Source organism: Egretta garzetta, unplaced genomic scaffold (genome assembly GCF_000687185.1).
Source record: "Egretta garzetta isolate BGI_Z169 unplaced genomic scaffold, ASM68718v1 scaffold55, whole genome shotgun sequence".
Lineage (NCBI taxonomy): Eukaryota > Metazoa > Chordata > Aves > Pelecaniformes > Ardeidae > Egretta > Egretta garzetta.
In genome coordinates this window covers 365,750-378,707 of record NW_009259863.1, presented here as the reverse complement: position 1 = coordinate 378,707, position 12,958 = coordinate 365,750, and the positions used below count along the sequence as shown (strand labels likewise).

Below are 12,958 nucleotides of genomic sequence, written 5' to 3'. Positions count from 1 at the left end.
CATTCTGAAAGTCACTCTTGTAATTCTACCAGTACAAAGCCATTCTACTTTTGTATCGCTCTAGCCAAGAAACCAGCTGGGTATGAGAGAGAAGAAAACATTGTTCATGGGGACTAGCAACTTTGTAAAAAAAAAAAAGCTTTTCTATACTTAGTGACAGCTTTCTCAGTAAACTGCAATACAGGTAGTAAAGTAATTCTTAACATTCTAAAATATCAGCTAAACCACAGCCTCCAAATTCTTGCTACAATTAGAATTGACTTGGATTGAAGGGCAGTGACTTAAGTGTACCAATTATTCATACCATAAATTGCCAATATAGCTACAGGAGGCAAGCAAGATCTATATAGTTACCACTGCATTTTCAGGAGAGATGAGAAAGTACCGATACTCATGCCTTTAAGTACAAAAGGATATTTCAGTTCTGCTCATCCTGTTTCTTTAAATAAAAAACAAGCCAAGACCAAATACTTTTATAATGGGATACAAACAAAAAAAATTGAACAGTATTACAAGACTGGAGAAGTTGTTTAACTTATTTCTTCTCAGCTTTCATGTCACTATGCTGTGCAACAGCAGCAGGGGACTAGACCTAATGATGCAGGAGAGGCATTAAGTTGTGATTTTATATAGGAATGATGTAGACTTCTGAAAAATAAGTTACCAACTACTGTTCACTTCAGTGTAGCTCTAGTTATAAACACGTGCATCAATTCCTCAAATTAAGATCACAAAAGAAAAAAAACACTTTTAGAACCATCTTTAAATCTCTACCACCATCTGGAGGATATGCTATGAAACAAAACATTAGTCCTACAATATTTCAAGTAGACCTGTCCAGATAGGCCAAAACCAAAAGCACTTTTTCAGGTTTAAGCTCAAATCTATTCCACAAATTAGTTGAGTATTTACCAAGAGACATCTTGCTTTAAAAAGAGACTCAGCTAGCCCAAAACATCTTACAGAAATTAATACATCAGTCTCACAAATCCATACAAAATGGTCCACAGAAGAGTTTGAAGACTGTTCCACATTAGGAGTTGTGAAATACTTGGGCTGTTAAACAAGACCTTAGCAACCTAACAAGAGTAGAAAGCAAATACAAAGCAATGTAATGAATAATCTTTGTGGAAGATAACTAGCATTAAAAAATTTCTTTTTTGAAAACAGACACTTTTCAGGCTTTACTCAGCATGAAACTGCACATTCTAGTTTGTTGCTATCACTGGCAGGCAATAAGTATTCCATAACTTTAAAAAGTCCACTATTTAGAACCAATTATTTCCTGATCTAAAAAAAACATATTCAAAAGGGCCAACCTGTGCTCTTTGAAGAGAAAAAACTTCAAGTCTTAAGAAACATGACCAAAAGCAGGCAGCTACCTCTGATTTTGTATCAGTGACCGAGGCAGGCATTTCACTCAAACCGTGATAAACATCACTCTTGCTATAGCTACTCCTTACATATATTCATAAGTAGTAGAACTTTTCCTAAGTTTCATAAGGACACCTGAAAAACTGATCTAAAACTATACAGAGATTTAGTGAACAGTTATTTTATTAGATTTGATTTCAGTTAATTTTTTGCTTGAGTTTTGTTTAAGATTACCACTCGAATCATCTCCTTTACAGTAGCTCTTACTCTGAATATGGTAGTTTCTGAATACAGTTAAGACAAGTGTTACAGTTGCATGTATACACAGTAGTCAAGTTTCACACTGCTGCATATGTTAAGTGCCATAAAAGTTAGAGCAAAATCATGTGTTTCCCTTACTGGACCTCTAAATACACATACAGGGAACATGTTAACAGTAGATTTTATGACAGAAGCCATTAGCCTTTTCATGGATTGGTCTTCAGTATATCTGCATTTTTAGGGGGCTCTTGAATGTAAAAAAATTCACTGAAGGACACTAAGTGTAAGACTAATGTTTAACCAAAGAGGGATAATCCAGTGTGACCCCTAAAAACTTCATGCCTTCACTTAAAGGTCCTATTAGTTGAAAAAAAATTAAAAGTTAAAAATACTTACTGTAGTATCCATAAAGTACAGTGTCTTCAATTTGTCTTGAAACATTAGCATCAGCCCAGTCCTAGTAACAAAGGATAGAAGCATTTAACATCAAACAAAACAAAAGAACACTTCATTCAATATCCTTCTGATAGAAAAAAACCCATACCTGCTCATATCAAATGCCTAAGGAAAAGCACTAAGCACCCAGTTTGCTGATTTTTAAGTGTTGGGATTTAAGTTACAGCTAATTCACTTAAAGACAATTAAGCAATGTGCTACATTTCAGGAGACAGACACTGCAGGAGTATCCCCACTGCTTATACTCACATTGGCTGTTAGCCTCATACTTAAGGCTTTATTTTTTTTTAGATTAAGAATCCTTAGCTACCATACATTATATTGTCAATGCACAACTGAAAATTATTAATGAATATAATTTTTTAGCAGCTAACAATTTACTTTTGTGTTTAATACATATTTTTATCAAACTGATTTTTGTTCTCTACATACCAGACAACACCACTATTTAATCTGAAGCTCAATCCAAACAGTTTTTCAAAATGTTTTTTAGAAGGCAACAGGAGGTATGGTTATTTGCAGTTCTAGCCCTTTTTTCTATACTTTGAACACTGCAGTAGACATTAAGCTTCAAAGTCAAGTCCTTGCAGGGACAAAGCTGTCCTCAGGATGAGTTTTTACACAAAACCCAACATATGATAGACTCAAAAGCAGTGTGGTACATTAGAAAAGACTGCACAGACAACTAAGCTATATGAGTTGCCCAGCCTTGTAGTTGGATGCATTGTATTTAATTTTATAATGAACACATTTACATCTACTCTGCAACTCTTCAGAAAATATGCATGTGCAAAACATTAATGGAGAGACCCCATCAAGTCAAGGATCCACTTATTTAAGTCAATAACTCTCAAACAAAAAAGCACTAGTTTTATATCTGTAAGGCTGACACCAGGAATTGCTAAAAGAACAACCCCAAAAAATCCCACTTGAGGCTGATGCCTGCATTACTGAATTTCAGTCACACAAATGGCACCACAAACTAGAGTTTGGGAACACCTTCTAGAAAGAGAAGTCAGATGATCAAGACAAAAGTGTTTCCTAGACACAACTCACTAGAAAGGGCAGAGTCAAACTTGATAAGCAGAATTTGCTTTGTTAGGGCTTGAATTAGGAAGAAAATGCTATACAGATGGCCCTTTCTAGGGTATCAAATATCTACTTTTCAAGCATGTAAGTCTAGATATGAATAGTATATAAAGATCCATATTCTTCTGAGAATCTCTATAGTACTTCACTTCCTGTTACTACTGTATTTGGCAACACTACAAGAGAATCACTCATTAAAGAACACAAGTACATGGAGAGATAGATCTAAAAAATGCTACTTCTGAAAAATTACTGACTACAGAGCACTAGCAATGGTGCAAATAACTGGGCACACAGGAATAAGCACAGGACAGTTTCATGAAAGGACAATTTTACAGACTAGAAAGAACATAGAGTAGTTTCGGCAGCTCCCAAGTGTGTTACCACAGTATCTTGATAACAGGGTCTCTTAAGATAATCATAGAATGGTTTGGAAGGGACCTTCAAAGATCATCTGATCCAACCCCCCTGCCATCCCTGTCCCTGGCAGGGTCATATTTCACTAGATCAGGTTGTGAAAGCCCCATCCAACCTGGCCTTGAACAGTTGCAGGGATGGAACATCCACAGCTACTCTGGGAAACCTGTTCCACAGTCTCACCATCCTCACCATAAAGAATTTCTTCTTTACATCCAACCTAGATCTACGCTCTTTCAGTTTAAAACAGTTGCCTCTTCTCCTGTCACTCCAGGCCCTGGACAAACATGTTTCTCCGTCTTTCTTATAAGCCTTCTTTGTATATTGAAGGCCACAGTAAGTTCTCCCCAGACCCTTCTCTCCTCCAGGGTGAACAATCCCAACTCCCTCAGCCTTTTTTCACAGGAGACGTGTTCCAGCCCTCTGACCATTTTTGTGGCCCTACTCTAACAGCTCTGTGTCTTTCTTGTACTGTGGGCCCCACAGTACACACAGTATTCCTATCACAGAACAGTTATAACTAAAACTACATATACAGACATAAGAGTACTTAGACTGTGGCAAATAGCTTTTTATTATGCTCAAACTTATTTTTTTAGTTACCCACCCAGCCATCATCTACTTTTTCAGTATGAACCTTTACTTTTTAGTTTGACCAAGATTTGAATTACATGAATATTCAAGTTAACTTTAGAAAATAGCACCCTAAACCAGGTACTAGAAATAAATTATTGGATTACTTGATACTATGCACACTAGCAGAGGTTAGACACTAATGGTATGCCAGTCTTGAGCTTCTGGCCTAAGCACTGAAGCTCTTTACACAACACCAAATGGCAGACTTTTCCTGAAGTCCCTATCCAAAAAGTCACATGCTGACCAAGAAGCCATAATTCTTCACAGAAACTAGTAGAGTAACACATCTCAAACCTTGCCACAGGACTGCAGGAGACCAATCCATGTGTGTTAGGATTTAGATCCTACAACTCCTCAAATGCAACATCATTGATATCCCTTGTTTGAACAAGAGCAAAAGTTGATCTTTTTCAGAACTGCGTCACTAAGTCCTGGGGACCTGTTCAGAGAATGGAAGTTAAAATACAACTCTAGCTACATTGGTAACTGTACCCAGCCAGAAGGCTGAAGTCAAGTTCTTGCCCCCATCCCTTTTTTCTTCTCCTCGGGAGGAACTACTGGTTTAAGGAAGCTAAGTGTTCTGTAACATGACTGTTGGCAACCAAACTCTGGGATTGAATCCAGAGGTCCAAGCCTGCCTGTACAACTTAAACATATTCCTGAGTTACTCAAGTCTTTTGGGATCCACTCTACATGCAGTCAAGATCAAGAAAGTAGTTATGCAGAAGTAAAATTCTTTAAAAGCTAGCGATTTTGGAGACACACCAATGTAACTGAATTGGTGAGAAAAGAAGAGAGCCAGTACCACCAAAGCTCAGTTCAATTTTTATGTGTAAGCTGTTTTCAAACTGGTAAGTTCAAGCCCTCTCTGTTGTTCTAAAGATGCAAGCACTAATACAGAGCATATGAAAAACGCAAGTGAGCACACTCCTTAAAGACTGCATACAATAAGACTTAAAATTTAACACTTGCTTCATCAGTACTCTCCTAACTGCCTAAACTCTCATGGAATATGGGCTTGATGATGTACCGTAAACAATTCATCCTTCTATCGTCTCAGAAAGTCAGCACCGCACTCCTTCATGTTACTATATTAAGACTTCCAGTAGGCCACTTTAAGCTTTTAAAGTTCACTGTCTGAAACAAATTGCTGGAGCATGTCCAGAGGAGAGCAACAAAGCTGGTGAAGGGTCTGGAGCACAAGTCTTATGGGGAGTGGCTGAGGGAACAGGGATAGTTTAGCCTGAAGAAAAGGAGGCTGAGGGGAGACCTTATCACCTTCTACAACCACCTGAAGGGAGGCTGTAGTGAGGTGGGTGTTGGTCTCTTCTCATCCTATTACTAGTTACTTGGGAGAGAAAGTGGCCTCAAGTTGCATCAGGGGAGGTTTTAATTGGATATTAGGAAAAACCTCTTTACTGAACAAGTGGTCAAGCATTGGAACAGGCTGCCCAGAGAGGTGGTGGACTCACCATCCCTGGAGGTGTTCAAAAAACACAGCACTTTGTGACATGGTCTTTTCCAACCTTAAGGACTGTATGATTCTAGATTACCATCCAACTGGAATTTGAGTAAAAAAGTATATGTGCATTTTGTCATCTAATCAGCAAAAAGAAAGGCTGAAAAATATTTTAACAGAAGGGGCAGAAGCAACACCTAAAGTTTAGTTTCCATCAGGTACAGAATAAGCCCAACCTTTGAAGACAGACAGGCTCAAGCCCAAAGACAAATAAACTGAAAAGTTTCTAGGCATTTGTATGAAATCAGTACAACCAAATTCTTTTGTTGTGCAAGAATACATACACAGAATATTAAAGTGTTTAAATTACCTAGTAATAAAAATTAAGGAAATGCATGGCTTTAATTATGCCTAAGAGAAAAACTAGACTGAACTGAACAGGTGGTACTATTTACTGCCAAGTAAGTATTTGAAAAAAGGTCTCTCCTATGAACAATGGAGACATTCAAAACCCACACCAACCAAGAATAAGCAAGAAAAGCAACAGTAAGACCCAAAGTTTAAGTGGCACAGGCACTTTAAAGGAAGAAGTAGCTAGTAATTGAAATACAACAGGACTTAACTGCCAAACACCTGCTTCTCTTCCTACTCCAGAAAATCATTAATAACACTTATAACAGGATACAGATGCAGAGCTTCAAAATATTGTAATTGTTTTTCATTTTGTTCCTGAAGTTAAGTTGTATACGGGACCAGAGTAATACATTAAGTAATATACATTACAGCATATTAAAATATTGAGATGTTATCTTACATTAAAATATGTAAAGATGCAAACATGTACACAATGGTGAAATGTGCCTGAACTTACAAACTTTACATTACTCCACACAAGAAGAATCTGTAAGGCAAGCCCATTTAATAGTATATCAGAACTATTACATCAGCTTTCATTCAGCTGCTGAAGCCCCACATTTACACGAACTAAGGAGGTAAAAATCCTTATTCTTACTGGCAAATTATCCATATGCACACATCATTAGTAACTCAAAAGCAGTAACCAGTTTATCTGAGCTGTTCCAAAAGCTAGTGACAGCAGCACTGTTTTGTCAAAAGCAAGAAGCACTGCTACCTAGTGAGTTTCAGAGCTCTGACTTTCTCAGCAGCAGTGCTGACATATCAAGTTGATAGGTATGTGAATTTACTGGACGAGCACACCCAGGACTCATTTGAGAACTCATCTGGACAGCCTCTTGATGTAGTCTGTTTTCTTCTCCACCCATTATGGCCCAAGCTTACAATATATACAGCAAATACCTTAGAAGCACAATAGATTAGGAAGGTGAGAATTTGTTACTGCCTTCAACAGCAGTTTAAGACGTGAAAATTTGACCACAAATTCTCTTAAGATCTGCAAAATTCAGGCGTTCTGCCATACTTCATTCTGTTCCATGCAGTTTAGCAAGCACACATCGTATCACCTTTAAAATACCTGTAACAATGCATTATGTTGCTAGGTAAGGGAATCAACAAATTGCAAGGATACGTGCAATGAGTATGATGGCCTACATTAAGCTATTACTATTAAGTATCCCTTAACACAAGTCATGTTGAAAGACTCAGGAAATTTTAATACTGTTACAAGTATAAAAAGTAAATAGATAGTAAAGTGTTGCTATGTAAATAAGGATATAAAAAGGCAGTTTAAGACACTTACAGTTTACCTAAAAATCTAAAACCAAAGCAAAGCTCTCAAAAGATTAATTTTATAATTAAATTCATAGTAAGTCAGTTATGAAGAACATTTGCTTCACCAATTTAATCATTTAATGTAGTCTTCCTTCTCCCAGCAACTGTCTAGTTAGTGACTTGGGTTAACATATTTCAACAGAACAGTACAATTGAAACTGCACAGATGACTTCCCCAAACAAAAGCAGTATGTGCTAACCTGACATTTTTGATCCTCCCCACTTTTTGGTGAGGGAATGGCCACAAATTTCATTCTTTCGTCCCCACTGAAGGGGACATTTCTACTGTCACTGCTGGACCCCACAAGAATTTCATGAGTACCCAATGAAAATAGCTTCCATTCTCCACAAACATACCTTAACAGAGCTTAGTAGTATGATATCCCATGCTTCACCATTTGTAATGTTTCATGAAGTGTAGATGAAGCCATCATTATGCTGATTAGCATCTCCCAAAGCTTAGCCAACAAAAGGAAGATACAACACCAAAGACTGGAGAGTGGGTCACGGTATGGTTAATATAAAGAAATTTCATATCCACGTGTTAGCTTGTTACCTCCAAAATGGAACAGAGCCAGGATTTTGACTGCCAGATGGAAAGTAACATCCAGAAACATGCATATCTCAGCCACATCTGGCTACCGTGAATATTTTGGCCAAGTATTGTTACTTCACAAGTAGTAATTCCTACTCAGGACAGGAAGCATGGTCTCAGTCGATAATGATTTCTCAGCTTACACCTTTCTAGAATAAAAAATCTGACATTTCTAGAGGTGCTATATTCTGAGCAGCTACATTAAGTTTCCCCCAAGACACAAAAAGTCTTAATAGAATGGTCTGCAAAAAGGATCTCCCATTAAACAGATACTACTCCTTGAATCATTAAGGAGAACTGGCTTTTAACAGCTCAGGCAGACACCCAGCATTTGTGAGGTGTCCAGTCTAACCAGGCTGAAAGAAATGCCACTGGCTTTTAACTTCATATAGTAGCAAGAATCCATACATTTCAAAAAAAAAAAAAACCTTCTCATCACCTCCCCTGCTTTCTCCTGCATCAGGAATAGAATAAAAAAAAAAAAAAAGACAGCACAGTGGTGATGTCCTTGTTTCAAGCAGTCTTCCTGCTGCAAGACAGCATCAGCTATGTTTTAAATATTTATGAGACTTGTAGGTCAGACCCAGAGGTCTTGGGTTCCAGCAGCAATCTTAAGTCTTTAAGCTAGGGTGAGGTTTTCTGTTCCTAAATGCTTGTTATAAATCAAACAAGCCTTCAGATCAAACAGATCAGATCCAACTGGTTGTATTTGAAATCCATGGCACAGACTAAAGCACTGTCAATGCAAACAGCTAAAATATTTTTGATAAAAGTGGTGCTGGTGAATATTATCAGGACTTCGCTTACAAGGTAATACACAAGTTCTTTTGATTAGTACTAGAACCAAAAACCTGCTTTCCTACTTAACAGCACTCTGAATCAAAGTAATTCCAACCTCCAGAAAAAGTGTCATTGCAATGAATTTTATTCTACATAGGAGTAATGACCAGCCAAGCCCATGCACTGCTGCTCCTTTTCCTAAAGGACTACATAACTACCATGCAAAACCTTCTAATATCAAAACTGCTCAATTCACTCACTGTAATAGCTTTAAGATATTTGATAAGTCTTTCAAAACATGGTGAGATGCCAACAGGTATGAAATGCCACAAGCCACTTTTTTATAGTAAAGAATAACTTCTCTTAATTAAAAGATGTATAAACAGTACATTAAGTTTAACAGTCCTGTCAAAATGTACAAACCCTCAAGGTTAACACAAGTTGACCAAGATATAGTACATGGCCCTTGCTGAGGAAGACATCTCAGAACACACAAGGGAGAAGGGCTACACAACACTATTTTACATTAATTCATCCAGAAAGCAGCATAATTTTGACAGGCTTCAGAGAAAGGTAATCCACCTGGGTACTACACTTCAGATAATTAAGCCAATCCTTGTAGCCAGGACACATACCTGCACTTGCCACTGACCACACAATTCACAATGAGAACCTTGAACCATCAGATTATCCCTTCAATTTAACCTCTGTCATTAGTATAACATGCTCCTCCCTGAGTTTGCTACACATATGTTCACAGAAAAACCTCAAGTTGATAGTAGGACCAGATGCATTAAAAATGAACTGAAAGCCCACATATAGTAACTCTCCCTTGTAAGTTGACATTCTCATCTCTCTAACACTGATAACTGGGAATTACAGTTGGGAGAAAGAGAAAAACAGAACATACAGCTAAAAAAAATATTTACCTAGGATCTGGATAACTGCCACTACTCTTTTGGCATAAGCTCTGAAATCATTCAGTTGGAAGGTTTTTTGATGAACTAATGATTTATCTACAGAGAATATTATCCACATCTGCTACCTGGATCTGCCTCAAAAATTCACTGAGAATAATCATCTAGTAAAGACTTAACTCACTGTGGCCATCCAAAACAAAGGATTCTTGCCAGAGTCATAGTCCTTCAGACCCCAGCATCAGATATAGGGCCTTGGATGTCCTGGGTATGAAAGAATGGTCCAGAGGAAGGGCAGTAAATCTCTTGAAAATATTGCGAGCCAAATCTGGTCTGTCCTACTTGTGAAGCAGTAGCTGAAAATAAGCGTGTTACCCAGGACAGTGTCAAAAGCTTTAACAATTCATGAAGATCTTACCTTAAGGTGTTGCCAACCTCCTAACTAGACATTACTCCGAAACTGAAATTACCAGATCAATAACACTGTGTTTATATATAGTCTTGTATGTTCTGACTTCAGATGCACCCAACTTTATCAGGAAGGCCACATTAACATTTCTATATCACAATTTCATCACTTGCATTGGATCAATTGTATTAATATCATAAAATTTCATGTTATTGCTGCAAAGCTAGAAATTCATTCAGCTGGGCCTTAAAAGAAAAGGAAGAACTCTTCTGCAAGGCCATATGGCACAATTTTATTTCAACAGGTCATCAGCAGCACCTACAAACATTCAGAACTAAGCAGGACCAAGAAGCCTCAGAAGTACAGGCAAAGTTACTTTAACAAAATAAAAGCTTTACCACAAGCAAGAAAGCTTACTTTCAGGTACAATTCTTAAACATAATCTACCCACCCCATCACACTACAGCACGTGGCCATTAACAAAGAAGTCTAGCTCAAGAAAAACAGTATTTTGAATTCTGTCATTTTCCTTCTATTAATCATACTTCCTTAAATAAGACTGTAGTGACTGCATGACAACATTTGGCCTCCTATTCTCCCCACAGGTTTGTTTCTCAACAGGTCATCAGCAGCACCTACAAACATTCAGAACTAAGCAGGACCAAGAAGCCTCAGAAGTACAGGCAAAGTTACTTTAACAAAATAAAAGCTTTACCACAAGCAAGAAAGCTTACTTTCAGGTACAATTCTTAAACATAATCTACCCACCCCATCACACTACAGCATGTGGCCATTAACAAAGAAGCTCAAGAAAAACAGTATTTTGAATTCTGTAATGTTCCTTCTATTAATCATACTTCCTTAAATAAGACTGTAGTGACTGCATGACAACATTTGGCCTCCTATTCTCCCCACAGGTTTGTTTCTCAAATCAGGGAATGCACATATTAACAAAATAGGTCTCCTCTGCAACAGGAAATTCTGCTTAGTCCCCAACAGATGTGCATTTTTCAGCTGGGCCTAGTTACATCATTATTATTTCTCTAGCTACTCAGGCTCAATATATTTCTTAATACTCAGTATTATTCTCATTGAACTGCCAGCATCATGACATATGAAAGGTCTCTTCCATCTTCTATATCCATTTTAATTCTGAACAAACAAGGTCTGAAGAACTGAACTTTTAACAATAACATTGAATAATGTTAATGAATGCTTAGTTGTTTCTGTATTATCACTGAGCAATAGACAACAAAAAAATCACCTCACAGCTCAATTCTAAAGGCTTCTTATGACTTGCATTTACATGACCACCAGCCAAAAGGCACTGTATTCTAGTTCCAAAGCATTATCAAGGATCTGGCAGGACCAAGGCTTTCCTTTGGAAGTAGGGCTGGAAAGGAATACAGTCTTTGAGTCTAGTGCACAGGTATTTACCATCTGCTCTCTCTCTCTCATTTGTTGCAGGATCATCTCTTTTAGCATAGATCCAGGTAGGCTCCAAACCACATTAAGCTGTTATTCAAATTATTAATATGCTCCAGTTTGACTTGCTTTTAATGTGAGTGTCCTCAAAGACACTGGGTCACTACCTTCAAGACCCCACCTCAAAAATTAAAAAGGCCAATGCTTTAAGCATTGGGAAGAACTCTTACTTACAGAAATGCTTAGAGCAGACTACAAGTACTCATCTCATTAAGAACTCATTTTGCACAGCAACCCCCTACAGTTTCAGTTTATAAAAACAGTAGTTCAGTTAAGGGAGTATCAGCCAAGAAAAGATACTACTGCTTTCCCTTGCCCCAAGGGTTTTTCCAGATTTCCCTTGTTAAAAGAAAGTGCTTATTAACTCAAGCTCTACCTTATAGGTAGATTAACACAGTAAAACTTCACAAGTCTTGAGTACATGTTTCGGTACCAGAATAAGAGAATGCTGACAAAAAGAGACAATCAAAATAATCTTAACTGCAAGTGGGCAATACTGGTTTTGAACAAAAAGGCAACAAATTCCATTCTACAATGCCCCATTATGTGTACCAAAAAGTAACATTTAAGAGATTTATTTCTGTCTTTGGGATAGCATATTCACTCCTTTTTTAGCACAACAGAAAGAATAAGCATTCGGAAATTAGTAGAATACCAAAAATAAACAATAGAAGTGAAAACTGAAATCCGGTTCAAATAAGAAGCAGAACTCAGTGTTGTATTGACAGTACTAGTTCCCAGCTTTCCAAAAAACTCAGGCACTAGAACAGGTATTAGTATTGGTTTTAAACACTTTTGACAACCCAAGAACATCCTCTTTCAACACAAGTGCTGGTTTTGAAGAGGCACTTAACTTTTTTAGGAGTCCATACCTTGAATGTACCATTTGGATTTTTCATATATGAAACCAAAAAGATGTCCACTGGTAGCAGCGCTGATGAGATGAGAGCAACTGCCAGAGCAAAGATAGCTGTTATGGTAGAAATCACTTCACTTTCCCGCCGACTCTGATACTTGCGCACATAAACCCAGCAGAAAATCAGAATAGCCTGAAATACACAGGGAAAGATAGTTAGGAGTTACGTAACAATGATGTCAGAAAGCAGGTAGTGAAGTCAGACCCTGTATCTTGGTATCGATGACTGACACCAACACACTTTTTACCCAAGCCCTACGCATCAGTGTCATACTCCCCACGCATTAACTCACTCTTTGTACCTTGGCTAAGAACAGCCTGAGCAACAACAGGAGCAGCACTCACACCGGAAACGGGGTACAAGGCAAACAAGCACCACCCGGAAGGGACGGCAGCCCCGCACCCTCCGCTCTGG

The 12,958-nt window shown here is 37.9% G+C and overlaps 1 protein-coding gene across 1 annotated transcript in view; it reads right to left on the bottom strand.

The window, feature by feature from the left end:
• Nucleotides 1-12,958, bottom strand: part of LMBRD1 (LMBR1 domain containing 1) — a 104,338-nt gene that overhangs the window by 80,809 nt on the left and 10,571 nt on the right. Inside the window, exons 4-5 of the mRNA XM_035895621.1 lie at nucleotides 12,500-12,676; nucleotides 2,032-2,092 (exon numbers count right to left, since the gene is read on the bottom strand). Coding sequence (XP_035751514.1) covers nucleotides 2,032-2,092; nucleotides 12,500-12,676 — 238 coding nt within the window. The remainder of the gene's footprint in view (nucleotides 1-2,031; nucleotides 2,093-12,499; nucleotides 12,677-12,958) is intronic.